Source organism: Lampetra fluviatilis, chromosome 35 (genome assembly GCF_964198595.1).
Source record: "Lampetra fluviatilis chromosome 35, kcLamFluv1.1, whole genome shotgun sequence".
NCBI classification, from domain to species: Eukaryota; Metazoa; Chordata; class Hyperoartia; order Petromyzontiformes; family Petromyzontidae; genus Lampetra; species Lampetra fluviatilis.
In genome coordinates, this window is record NC_136309.1 from 1,695,152 (window position 1) to 1,709,267 (window position 14,116).

General features: G+C 47.6%; 1 protein-coding gene across 2 annotated transcripts; it reads right to left on the bottom strand.

Moving 5' to 3' along the window:
- Positions 1 to 2,561: 2,561 nt before the first annotated feature.
- On the bottom strand, positions 2,562 to 12,169 carry LOC144944488 (COP9 signalosome complex subunit 7b-like). Of its 2 annotated transcripts, none has more exons than XM_078872670.1 (9): positions 12,066 to 12,169; positions 10,976 to 11,072; positions 9,338 to 9,481; positions 8,175 to 8,250; positions 7,295 to 7,383; positions 6,158 to 6,360; positions 4,698 to 4,803; positions 3,898 to 4,037; positions 2,562 to 3,752 (listed from the first exon to the last, which is right to left on the bottom strand). In XM_078872670.1, exons 3-9 carry the CDS (start codon positions 9,479 to 9,481, stop codon positions 3,713 to 3,715), a joined length of 798 nt encoding a protein of 265 aa, XP_078728796.1. In that variant the 5' UTR covers positions 10,976 to 11,072; positions 12,066 to 12,169; the 3' UTR covers positions 2,562 to 3,712. The 2 variants fall into 2 exon arrangements, with proteins under 2 accessions (XP_078728796.1, XP_078728797.1); XM_078872671.1 differs by having other exon boundaries at positions 12,054 to 12,152.
- Between the last annotated feature and the right edge of the window lie 1,947 nt (positions 12,170 to 14,116).

Genomic DNA, 14,116 nt, shown 5'->3' on the forward strand with positions numbered 1-14,116 from the left:
TAAAGTGGCAAGCCGGCGTCCTGCTTTTGTTTTCGTGACCATGTTTTTTCGGCAACGTTTATTTTCGCTTATCGGGACATTTTGTGTGATTTTTCTCGACGAATTTTTCTCAAATTTTTTTACTGGTTGTCCTCACGATGTCATTCCATAAGATGAACCCATTTATCTCTTAGTGCATCCCTTTTTGTATAAGACTAGCTGTACTACTCGGCTTCGCCCGGGACTTGGATTCACCACCAGTGGCAATGTTCGCACCACAGCAGTTACTCGTTTAAGGCCGAGTCGACCTAGGGGAGGCCCAGGACCGGTTCAAATAATCGTCACCAGTGGTGGCCGTGAGCGGGAATCGAACTAGGGTCGCCGGGTTTGTAGCGCGGCGCACTAACCACTACACTACAATGCGTTACGCTTCCACATGCGGGGGTCACGTGACAGATGTGACGTCACAGTTCACTTGCCGTGCAAAAAATCTCTGCATTATTGAGCTCCCCCCCCAAAACAAGTATATATGTTTTATTTGTGCATGGTGTACAGTCTGGAAAGCACCCACATGGCAAATTTCCAGGTTGTTGCATGTCGGGAAGTACGCTAAACATTTTAAACAGACACACATAATCACAACTTTGCCTTTTATATATATGGAGATATACCACGGGTGTGTATCACTGAGCTACCTCTTGAGAGACCTAAATGCTACATCTGGTCCACTTGGGGCGGTGGTCCTTAACCTGGGCATGGCACATTGTTTTAGAAGGTAAATCGTCGAAACACATTCAGCACGGGCACGTATGTACAACGAGGTTTCATCAAACCCTGTATTTGCTAACATACTTTTTTTACGATCGAGAACCAAAGGGGGCGGGGGGTACAAGGCTGCAATGAAGGTTAAGAAATACTGACCTAGAGAAATGCTTTCCCACACGACCGCTGAGATTAACATGCATCATGTACCGTTATTTTAAAAGTGCCTTGGTTAAGGCGCTATATACATTTCTTTAAGGTGAGATGAGAGTCGAGCAATACATTTGATATCTTCAAGCTGGTATTTAGCCAAATTATATTTAATCTTTGTGGGTTTTTGAGTGCAGTCATTGATCACCTGAGATCAACTCTGCATTCGAAAACCCATTTGGTCCTAGGAAGTTGCTTGGATTTGAACCAAGAAATCTCAGTGGTGCCACCTCTGCACTGACCTCTGATCCACACTGCAAAACCAGTCAAATCTAACAATGGAATTGTAGTATATAAGTATCCTATGAAGGTCAAGAACGCTCAGCTTTGCAAATAATACAAAGCAACAATAAAAACACGTTTTTCAAAACGAAGTGGTAGAACATCACGTGCAAGCCATGGTGACCATAGCCCCCAACATGAACGAGTGGAAGAACGGGAAGTGATTTTTAAATCCTCTATATTAAGTTCACTTGCTTGCTTACGACCGTGCAAATCTTTCGGTTGTTTTTTAACCCACTTCCCGTGATCCAATCGAGCTGACATTTTGCACACACTCGTTGTGCGTGACAATACATTTTCCTGAAATGTTTTTCCCAAAATTTTACACTTTTTAGGAAAAAATAAATTATATTTAATTACCAATTGCTTAATGGTGGCAGGCAATCATCTGACCCATAGGTGGCAGCCATCTCAAGCCAGAGGACGAGAGGACTCTAGCCGCCACGCATATAAAGGATTTATAGTGAAAAACTTTGTTTTTACGGGTTAATTTTTTCCCCCTGCACCCGAGCCCAAAGCTTTGCACAGCGGTGCCCAGTGTCTCAAGCTCTTGCTCATGGATGAGTAGGACTCTCCAATCTCAATGGTTTGCCATTCCCACAATGTCCTTTGCTCTGCCACACGGTCAGCTCTTTTAACAAGCTTTGACAAACGCCTGTACATTTCCAAAGTTTTATCAGCACATCCAACCAAATACTGGTCTTGATTTACACAAGGTATGTCATGTGATTGGTCAGTGACAATTCCATGTACTGAATTGCACGCAGTAGGTTCAGGCTTTTTTTTCCAGCCACTTGAGGCTTTATTTGCCACATTGGCTTGGCAAAATAATTTTTTCCACAATGTTACCACGCCCGTCCTCAGCTTTGTCAGGAGAATAATACTGGTAGGAACCTGGTTACACCAGCCCACGGGATTATTGTGTCCGTCTGTCCATCGTGCATACAAAAATGGGAGGGGTGGGGCTGGGTGGGGAGGGGCTGGTCACCCCGTGGTGCCCTTATAAAACTCAACGTTTAACCTACTCACGCCGGCTTGTGCCCGCCCTCAGGCATATTTGCGGAATACACCACGCCGCCGTTGACCCTGGCCATTGACCGAGCAACCCAACGTTCCTACCAGCTCCCTCCGCAGGAATGTTTTATTTGGAACTCCCAGAGTAGTGCAAATCTTCACGTTGAGAGCACGGTCCACCAAAACGACCATTGGAACTTAAGATATGAAGAGTAAACCTTATGTACAAGAGGGGTAGCCACTTAGCCACCTGCCCTGCTACAGAGAGTAACCGGGAAACGAATGTAACAACTTTAAAAAGACACATTGTTCAGTTTCCAAAGCATAGACTTTATTAACATCTTCGCAATCATGGGTGTGGGTGTGAAGGGGCACGTGTGTTTCTTGACTGGCTGTTAGGCAGAGGTAGAAATAAAACCTCTAAATGCATGTGAGTTTTTCGCATTGCTGGTGCAATGTGTAGATATGCGAGCACTGTAGGTAGATAACCAGTGAAAACTTGCATATGTATTTGTACTTAGGAGATCAGCAATTCTCTGCCCATGAAACATTACCCGTCATCTGGGGTTGCTGTAAACCACAGGTGGCTGTACTTGTGTTGTATCAATGATGTGACAGTTGTGGCCTGGAAGAAAATACTTTGGGCATCATAATCGGCGAGATTTTGCAGTTTTGCCGTTTGTTTTGGGTTACAAAGCAGAGAACTTCCATGAAGACAGCTGGATTATACACCGAGGACATAAGCACATAGCCTCGGCTTCATAGTATCCATCTAAAGTCCACTATATTTAGACAAGCCTTCGACCAAGGCGCTAAATACATCCTGTCAAATTAATTGCCAACGAGATATTTTTTTGCAAAGGGATGCTGTAAAAGTGATTGTAATTTGATACATTTTCCATACTCCTAATGCACAGTAGCATTTTTAATACAAATCTGTGACACTTGAAATGACTGGGTTTGAATCCATCAAACCTGCAGCTCACAAGAGCGTCCACATTGGCCACGTACGGTGCGGAAGAAGTTCAACATGCACGTACATGACCCTGTGTCTTGAACCTACATTTTTCGGAGCTATTTGCTTCGTATCTCAAAAGGAGTTAAGGATTACATCCATGGCCTTGTCTTAAACTCGGGCCATGATTTTATATCCCGGGAGTTCATTTGCACAATCGTGTACATTTATAAACATGTTCGGTCACTGCGTTTATGAGGACAGCTGCTGCAGTGTCATTGCACTGTATAGATGAAAGCGTTCGATTTTGTCAGTGTACACAGGCTTAATTTATACATGTATGCATCATTTCTGTGTGAATTGTGTATGTACAGATCATTTGCTGTCTGCTTGCGCACCGTGTGTGTGTGTATATACAGAAACGTGCAGATGTCAGCATAAAATGTATGTGTCTGTTAATATTTTATATGTACCTACTGTGCATATTATGTGCGTGTGCAATGCTTGTATTCAGTTGGACTTTGACCAAATCTTTCCACTGCCCCTCAACCTGAAAACAAAGAAATTATTGACAAGGCATAAGACTCAGTCGGCATAGCATTTCCCGACTTGCTGTATTAAATCTCACATTTGAAAGCAGAATATTGGAATGTAACTGAAATCAGAGGGACCCCCTCATCCACGGGGACACGTACCCTTTGACCTTACTGGGTTTTTTCCCAGGGTGCCGTGTGGGATCGGGGGTCGCCATGGCGTCGCGGCTCTCCACCACCTGGTCCATCTCCTGGGCGGCCGAGGCAGCTGCGGCCTTCATGGTCTGCTTTAGGGAGCTCACCTACACATACGTACACAATGGCTTGTACAAACACAGGTGTCCCGTGTGAACCACATACAATGTTGGAGCAAGTGCTGTTATTACAAGCAGCGTTTTCACCCTCCGCACAGCATGGGAAGGCGGAGTGGAGTCGCGCATATAATGTCTGGAAAAAGCAAACGGAATTGAAGATAAATCAACGGGAAATAAGAGTTGAAGGAATATATTAACGGGACGGGTCAGGAAACATGAGGATATGGAGGGAGAGGCTAAATAAGGACATTGAAGCTGCTTGCAGCAGGGTCTGCTTTGACTGGGTGGGGAGAGGGCAGGGTTTTCGAGTGGGGGTGGCCACAAGAGGGATACAAGTAAGCACACCGACATGCGCCGGCATCTTGGAATTAACGCAATCATTGCATCGGCGATGGAAAACATCAGTGGCAAGTGGAATCTGCACCTGTCCTGAGCCTCCCTGAGGTTTACTTGGCCTTGGAACGAATGGCGGAGGTGGTGTGTAAACAACAGCACGAAGCAGAAAAAAAAGGCAGCTAGCTTCGATTTTCTGGTCATACCACACCAGTGTATGCCGTACAGGCCTCAGTGGGTGCCCGCTAACGGTCTACATACTGGGGAGCTCTTGTCTTGATGCTCCGCTACGAATGCTGGCGAGTTATTACCCACCTCGTTCTCGATCTGTGCGCGCACTGCGATTTGGTTTTCCTTGGTGGAGTTGGCACGCAGAATCTGAGCCTCGATGTTTAACAGAACAGCTTCACAACCATCACACCTAGAACAGTGCATTTTCAATTATTAATTATAACACGAATTGCAATACTGCTTATAACGCAAAGAACACCCGCATGTTAACCTCATTGCACTGGGTTGTTTTGATTGCACTCTTCATATATATGTGTACTCGAAGCACTTAAATATTAGCATTTTCTCAAAAGGTATTTTTTACACACTTAAACAGAATGGCATAATGTTAGCATTAAATCTGCTTTATCTATGAAAATAAGGATAGACATACAGCCGGTCCCCGCTTTGATGACAATGCATTCCTGGAAACCCCACCATAAATATGATCTTTGCAACAGTATAAACATCACTTGCCGATGTTTTTTTTTCCTTTTACCAGCCATATTTAACAGGGTTTAATCGATAGAAATCCATTTAAAAAAACATTTGAGAACAACAAAAGCTCCATGCCAGCCAAGCCACATCGGAAAACCAGACTGACTGTTCAAATGTCCTCAGAGTCAATTCGTAAATCAAGTTTCTGCGTCGTAAATCGATCCATGGTGGTGGTATATAAACGTCGTAAATATGGATCGTCGCACACCGGACCAGAGACTGCCTGTGCACACCCCCATAACCAACACGGCATGGGAAGCCCTTTATCCAGCAGTGGATTGACAAACGGGGGGGTTACATGGCCAAGCGGCGGCACACCTGGCGTTGTTCGAGTCTAGTGGCTGCTCTGGTTAACACTGTGGGTCTGTACTAACATTAAAGGTCCCATGACGTTATTCGGATCAGTAGACCATGTCATGCCCGGCGTCAAAGTCCAACATTTCTAAATTATTCATAACGTTTTTGGGTTAGCAGAGCCTCACCATTCTGGCGAATTGCCCGATGATGCTGGATGCAATTACCAGCGAAATGTCGTACTCAAAAATTGTAAATGTTGTGGTTTCACGCTTCAACACACCGGTGGGCTAAAGCAGTGAACTATTTGTCTTTCGTCAACGTGACACTTTTTTTTTTTGCTGATTGGCCGTGTCGGGTGGTGGAGGGTTACGACACATTTATAAATAACGCGATCTAACCCAAAAACGTTGATTATGAATTTCTAAATTACCCACAAATTACTTGCTTGGAAAACGCCACATAGCAACATCTCTCCCTGCTGGCAAATAAATGCCCATTTCAGGCTGGTACTGCATACACATCTTGTGCTGCACAGGGAGAGCTGAAACTGGGGGGTCCCATTGTATGTATGGCTAGATAAGACGAGGGCATTTGAACGGTTGAGATCAGATGTGGCGTGACGGGCGCTTTGATCTGCCCAAGCATCGAAGCAACGGCCCTTATAAACACAAACCCTTCTCCTTGCATGCGCGTGATAGCCACGTGCTCACCACTGCTGCAGGGTGTTGATGATGGCATTGGCGTCGCTGGCGCGCACGTCGCGTCCGATGCAGGTGTCCACCTCGAGCTGGCGCCGGCGCTGGTCCAGCTTGCCGTGCACGATGTCGGCGTAGATTGCCTCGATGATCACGTCCTCCAGGTGCCGCAGGTTGGTCAGGCCCAACTCGCTGAGCAGCACGCCGTACGGGATACACTGCACAGCGCCAAGATGCCGTCACACTGCCTTGAAACGGACTGCTGGTTTGCTCATTTTTGTTCAAGCAGGTGATAACCGAAAAGGCCAGGTGGCAAGAGTGATGTGGGTCACCAAAATGACAAGCAAAAGACATTCAAGCACAGCAATGAAGGAAACAGAAATCTGAGCAAAGATAACTGTAACGGGAGAAAAAAAATTGCACAAACATGCATCAATACTGGGGCAGTTGATATTAGCGAGCACCCGATTCAGGCCAGCACAGATGACAAACACAAGGCGTCAGCCAGTCACGAGGCAGGTCTAGCGGTGGTGCATGCACGTGATCCATCGCTTCAGAGAGCTGGTGGATTATACAATTTGTGAAACTCTCAGAGACCTGCAGGGCTGCGAGGTGACCAGGTGAAGACAGTACCAGAAGTAGGTTTGTGAACCCATCTTTGCTGATTTTGAGTTATCCCCTTGTTTGCAGTTATCTCTGAGCACTCTGGTTTAAACCCACGTGCATAGCGCTCCATCTCAATACAGGCCCCTCCTGAAAGAGCAATTTGAAACTCCGTGAGGTTTCCTGTATAACTTAATATTATGAAATGTGTACCATTCAACCACGCAATGCTCCACCGGGCTAATATTACTCTAAAAGTCCTTGAAGAGATGGAGCTCTGGTTGAACGAGCCTTCATAAAATAAGCGGTTAAGTTAGTTCTTTGAATAAACCTTTTAGATGCACTATTAAACTAAAATTAAACCAATCTGGATTTACACGAGGGGGTGTCTAGGGGACAGACTGTCATCCTTAAAACACAAAGCATCCAACCCAGTTGCACGCAGTTTGAAATAACCCAGCCGTGTTAACATGCAACAGTAGTCTCCGTTAGCAATGCATCTGTCAAACAAATCAACACACTCAAACGTAAATACGTAAACCACGTCACCTTCATCTTTGCAGCCAGGCTTACGATGGTTAAATGTCTCAGCTTGTTTTTCTGTGCTTCTGACAGATTCGGCAGATTCGATGAATTAGCTACAAAGACACACATCCGTGTAACAAATTAAATTAGGTGGTAGTTAAGTCATCACCGCACCTTCCCATGGCCTAGATGCACAGCAAAGCTACATGAAGTGGGGTCGGGGGGGGATTACAGATGGGGTTGTAATAGAAGGGTCGGCCAGCTTGTGTGGAAAGATCACGTGGTCAAACATGTTAACTTATTGGGCTTGCAAATAGAGGCCACCCCCACAGATTATATAGAATCCATCATGTAGGATTATCAATAATTGGGGGAATCTGTGATCGGCCTCAAAGAAATTAGTTAAAACACGTGTGCAGTTCACATGCAATAGCTGCCTGTGATAACAATGTCAAAAAAGTCAGTGATTTCTTGTTCAATGGGCATTGATGTAGTGCTGATATCCCGTTTACAGCCCTGAGCCAGGGGTGGACATTCCTTATTTTTATAGCAACAAGAATATACCCATAAGACAACCACTGTCTTGTTACCAACAAAGTGGTACTCATTTTATCAACCTCAGAGGGATGATGGGCTCAGCTAATGCACAACTAGGGGTTGAAATCACAACCAAGCGATTGTGAGCCACTCGCTTTGCTCTGCCGAGCAACCTGGTTGGATTCATAATGTAAGATATTAGTAACAAGGGAAATGAGTATCGTCTAAATGCACTTTGTTATAAATCTACGTGCAGTCCTCGTGAGTAAAACAATTACGCTGATAATGTAGACACAGCCAAAGTTTTACTAGCATCATTGTGCACTTGCATGCATGTAACACGTGTGCCTGTGTTCATCTCACGCACCAGTATAGTCCGAGTATGTTCCATATGCAAACAACTGTAGCAACTGGAAATGTGGAGCATGAGGTCCGTTGCTCAACTGTGGACAAATTTGAACAATTACATCAGTTAGCTGGTCACAGTCACTTAAAATATACAAACGTCATTGCAATATACCGATCACTGCTAGCACCAAAATCTCCCGTGTTTACAATATTCAGTGCACCACGAGTATTCCATGACATGTGCAAAATTAATAAACCATGAACACAATTAACCACGTTTTCCAAACTCTTTGATTCTTTCGGTAAAGTCACGTAGGTAGAAAAAATAATAGATCACGACGTTTCGATCGCAACAAGCAATCGTCCTCAGGTGGGGATTCCTGCAGTCACGAAAGCTTCAAATCATGTTTTCCAAGTTTAAACCATTTATTCCAGTTTAACACGTAGACTTTCGCGACCAATATCATCCATAATACAAGTTTTTTGGGTTAGATCGCGTAAATATCTGGCTGTCGCCTGATGAAGCTAGTTGTAATTACTGGCGAAACGTCGTACTCAGATTGTAAATGTTGTGGCTTTGCTCCCCAACACACCGGTTAGTGCTGTACTAGTACACTACACTATACACTATTATACACTACACTATACACTACACTACTATACACTACACTCTACACTACACTATACACTACACATTAGTGCTGTACTAGTGACGAATTGCCATGTTCTGTTTACTTGACAAATTTTGCTAATTGGCTGTGTCGGGTGGTGGCTGGTTCAACGGCACATTCATATATTTACGCGATCTAACCCCAAAAAACCTGTATTATGGTATTTATTCCAACGTACAGGAATCACCATTGCAAGAGTTGACTCCCGGAGATGACGTGTAGATGAGTGAGCAGTTCTCAACCAGTGGGTTGCGCTCACTTTGGTAGGGTGCTACCCACAGGTTTTGCCCAACGTGCTAGGAGCTTCTTCAGGAACTTAAATAAAACAGCCCCCCCCCCTCCCCGTAGCTCCAAGCACATGGATGCGAAACGCTGGACATCGTGCCGAACAACACACGGCAACAACCCGAAAACACACCTGACGGCTACGCAGCACGACCCGTGAAAACCTACGTAGTCGTAAGAGCACGAGAGCTCTCTCTCTCCCTGGCTGGCAAAGCCGCTCACTCACCTCCTGCACGCTGGGGACCTCGAGCAGCTCCCCGAACACGTACACACCCGGCGCGTCCAGGGCTTGCTCGATGAGAGCGCAGAGCGCCACGCCTTGCGCCGAGCGAGCCAGCAGCACAAACTGCTCGATTGGCTTTCCCTCCATCTACACGCGCGCACACGAGCACACATATACCCCCGTCTAGCCTTAACAGACTGCTGGGGGCAAGTGCTGTTAGTGAGCACCGATGAAGGCCGGCACTGTGGCACACGAGGGGGTGGGTAGCCGCTTTTGTCTCCCGAACGGCGATGTTCACACACCGCACTGGGTACTCATTTGAGGCTGAGTTGACCTAGGGGAGGCCCAGGACCCGGTTCAGATAATCGTCACTGGTGTTGGCCGTGCGCGAGAATCGAACTCGGGAAGCCGGGTTTGTAGCGCAGCGCGCTAACCGCTACACTCCCGCTCCCCTTACACACACACACGTGCGTGCGTGTGTACAGCACAGGTATTCGTACGCTGTACGCACGTATATGGACAAATGGCAGATATCGTGAAATGCTGTAGTTTGAGGATTGGTGGCCTCAGTAGTTGGCGCACTGCACTATGAACACCATTGCAACGTTCAGTTACTGGCCACGGCTAAAGTCAGTGGCGAGTGTGACCATACTTCACAACTTGCGTCATGACAAGAGAGGCCCAAAGACAGAAAATATTGACAACACAGTAATTCTAACTGACCCCAGATAAGTTCAACACACGGACACGCTATCCACACTGTGTTCATCCACTACGTTTCAGGTCATAACGCTTTTATTTATGTTTCTTAGCTCGCAGTGTTCGCCTTTGGGATTCCCTCCATCGTCTATTTTACTACGTTCCTATACCAATGCTCAATTCAAGAAAGTATTAACTCTCTATTAAATATGATACATTCAGGAATACTGTTGTTTTTTTGTCCACTTGTTGTTTTAGGCCACTGGGTCTTTGGACAGGTGACCACCCAGCCTCATCCTACTAACCTCATGCCAACTTCACCCTCACCACATCCCAACCTCACCCTCCCAACATCCCAACCTCACCCTAACCTCACCTCACCCCAACCTCACCCTCACCACTTCCCAACCTCACCACAACCTCACCTCACCCCAACCTCACCCTCACCCCAACCTCACCACATTCCAACCTCACCCCAACCTCACCATCACCCAAACCTCACCCTCACCCCAACCTCACCCCAACCTCACCCTCACCACATCCCCACCTCACCCTCACCCCAACCCCACCCTCACCCTAACTTCATCCCAACCTCACCCTCACCTCACCCCAACTTCACCCTGACTACATCTCAACCTCACCCTCACCCAACCTCACCTCATCCCAACCTGACCTCATCCTAACCTCACCCCAACCTCACCCTCACCACATCCCCACCTCACCCTCACCCCAACCCCACCCTAACTTCATCCCAACCTCACCCTCACCTCACCTCACCCCAACTTCACCCTGACTACATCTCAACCTCACCCTCACCCCAACCTCACCTCATCCCAACCTGACCTCATCCCAACCTCACCCAAACCTCACCCTCACCACATCCCGATCTCACACTGACCTCATCCTCAACTCACCCTCACCACATCCCAACCTCACCCTCACCTGATGCCGATCCCAACACGCTGCTGCTGCTGCTCCTACCGATTCCTCGCTGCTGCTCTGGATAGGGGATCCGCTGTTGTGTCCTCAGGCGCCACAACTTCCAGGAGAGACACACGGGGGACACGAGGGGAGGGAGACTCGTTAGACACGATGTGCGCACGAGATAAGGGGAGCATGGAGGGGGGGTATCACACAATATGAAGGTAACACGGGTGACACGGAGCACAAGGGAGACATTGGGAGGCACGGAGAGACGTGAGGCATGGCCACACGGGATACACGACACGCACAGCGGGGGCGGTGTGGAGCACAAGGGAGACGAGGAGACACTGGGGGGACACGAGAAGCAAGGAGGGTACAGGACGACATGGAGACACAGACAGACACACACACACAGACACAGAGACACACAGACACACACAGACACAGACACACACAGACACACACACAGACACACACAGAGACACACACAGACACACACAGAGACACACAGACACACAGACACACACAGACACACACAGGCACACACAGACACACACAGGCACACACAGACAGACACAGGCACACACAGACACACACACACAGGCACACACAGACACACACAGACACACACAGACACACACAGGCACAGACAGGCACACACAGACAGACACAGGCACACACAGACAGACACAGGCACACACAGACACACACAGACAGACACACACACAGACAGACACAGGCACACACAGACAGACACACACACACACAGACACACACAGACAGACACAGACCCAGGCGTGCTCTCCCAGTCTCGTTACCCGGGGCAGGTCACTCGTCTCGTTACCCCCCCGTTTGAGTGACTATGCAGATACGTTTACCCGTCTCGTCAGGTTACCCGCCAGGTTACCTGTTAGGTTATCCGTCTCGTTACCCGTCTCGTTACCCGTCTCGTTACCCGTCTCGTTACCCGTCTCGTTACCCGTCTCGTTACCCGTCTCGTTACCCGTCTCGTTACCCGTATCGTTACCCGTCTCGTTACCCGTCTCGTTACCCGTCAGGCCTCTCGTCAGGTTACCCGTCTCGTTAGTCAGGTTACCCATCAGGTTACCCTTCTCGTCAGGCAGCTCAAGTCGCTCGCTCCCTGCGAGGCTCCTCCCGTGTACAGTAGGTGTAACGCGATTCCCTTGCACGTCGATTCTCAACTGCGATTCCGGAATCGATTTTTTTTGCACTTTAAAAGTTCGGCGTAGAATCGACCGATTTGTTTTGTTTGCGGCGCGATCGCTCTCAAAGCCCCGTGGACATTATTGTAGTAAACTCCAGGGTGCGTGCGTTGCAAAGATCGGGAACGTGGGTTGAGGCCGCCGGGTTCGCGTGAACACTGCACCCACCACACACAGACTCGACGCCTATCGTCTGTGGGTGGAGGGGAATCGATTCCGAAAATGAATCGATTCTCCAAATGTTGATTTATAATTTTGTTATTTTTAAATAAAATTTCTTCCGGAGCTAAATGGGCACCGCCGAACGATCGAACTCTACTCGAAGCATAAACGCGAACTCGCCAGTCGCGCGCAGCAAAAAAAGAGAGACGCGGGATTCGACAATAATCGATTAGCGGAATCGACGTTCGATTATAGGTATCGAAGGGGAGAATCTATTTCCGCTTCCGCCGACGTCACCGGTGCGACTCGAGCCCCCTGGCTGTGGAGCGGCAGAGACACAAAGATCGCCCCGCCCCCTCTCAGGCCGGCATTGTTGTTGTTGTTGTTATTGTTGATATTGTTATTGTTATATTGTTGTTGGTATTGTTATTATACCGAAAGAACCAAGAAGGTATTGTTAGTGTTGCTGTTGTTATTGTTGTTGTTATTGCTATTGTTATTTTTGTTGGTGTTGTTATTGTTGCTGTTATTGTTATTGTTGTTTCAGTTTCATTTATTGTTTATAGCCCTATACTCTGGCTCCTCCCCCCCTCTCTTATACAGCCTCGTGTTACATCAGCCCCCCTTTGCCCACTTCTGCAGTTGTTTCTTCCTGTGGTTGTCCCACCTGATGAAGGATGCTTGTGTTGCGCCCGAAACGTCGTGATTTAATTTACTTTATTTTCTACCTACGTGACTTTACCGAAAGAACCAAAGAGTATGGATCCCTGCAGTCACGAAAACTTCAAATCTAGAATGGTATAGCCCTGTGAGCCATTCGGCTCTTGAATCAGGTGCAACCGCAACAAACAAAAAACATGAACAAGAAAACATCTTAAAGTTACTTTGCGCAAACCGAAAAATCCAGGAAAAAACCGCAAAGTCTTCCAGAAAAAAAGCACCGTACACCAACGCTGTGCAAAAATCCCAGTGGGATGCAAGTCAAACAACAACAACAACCACAAGACAACGTAGATTAAAACCATCATTCTAACTCCGTACTACAACAAACAAACATGGCCAAACCAAAAACGTTTTTGAAATCACCAAAATAAAGCCATAAAAGCAATGTTGTTGCTGACAGTAGCAGAGTATTGACAAATAATAAGAATAGGTGTTACCCTGTCTGGCAACTAAAACTGGAGGTGTTGAGACGTTCAGACACCAAATAGAAACCTTTTGCAGGGGGGAGCAAGTACTGCATTAAGCACACGCAGTAGTTGTGATGAACATGCAAACAAACACAGGCTCTGATACTGGTAGGAACCTCCTGGTTACACCAGCCCACAGGGGATTATTGTGTCCGTCCGCCCGTCGTACAGGGAGGGGCTGGGTGGGGAGGGAGGGGCTGGGTGGGGGGTGGGAGGGGTGGGGCTGGGTGGTGAGGGTGGGGCTAGGTGGGGGGTGGGAGGGGTGGGGCTGGGTGGGGAGGGTGGGGCTAGGTGGGGGGTGGGAGGGGTGGGGCTGGGTGGGGAGGGGCTGGTCACCCCGTGGTGCCCGTATAAAACTCCCCACCCTCCCCACCCAGCCCCTCCCCACCCTCCCCTCTCCACCCAGCCCCTCCCATTTTTGGATGCACGACGGACGTACACAATAATCCCGTGGGCTGGTGTAACCACACAGCTACACACACACAGCTACACACACCTACACACACACAGCTACACACACACACAGCTACACACACACACAGCTACACACACCTACACACACACAACTACACACACACAGCCAC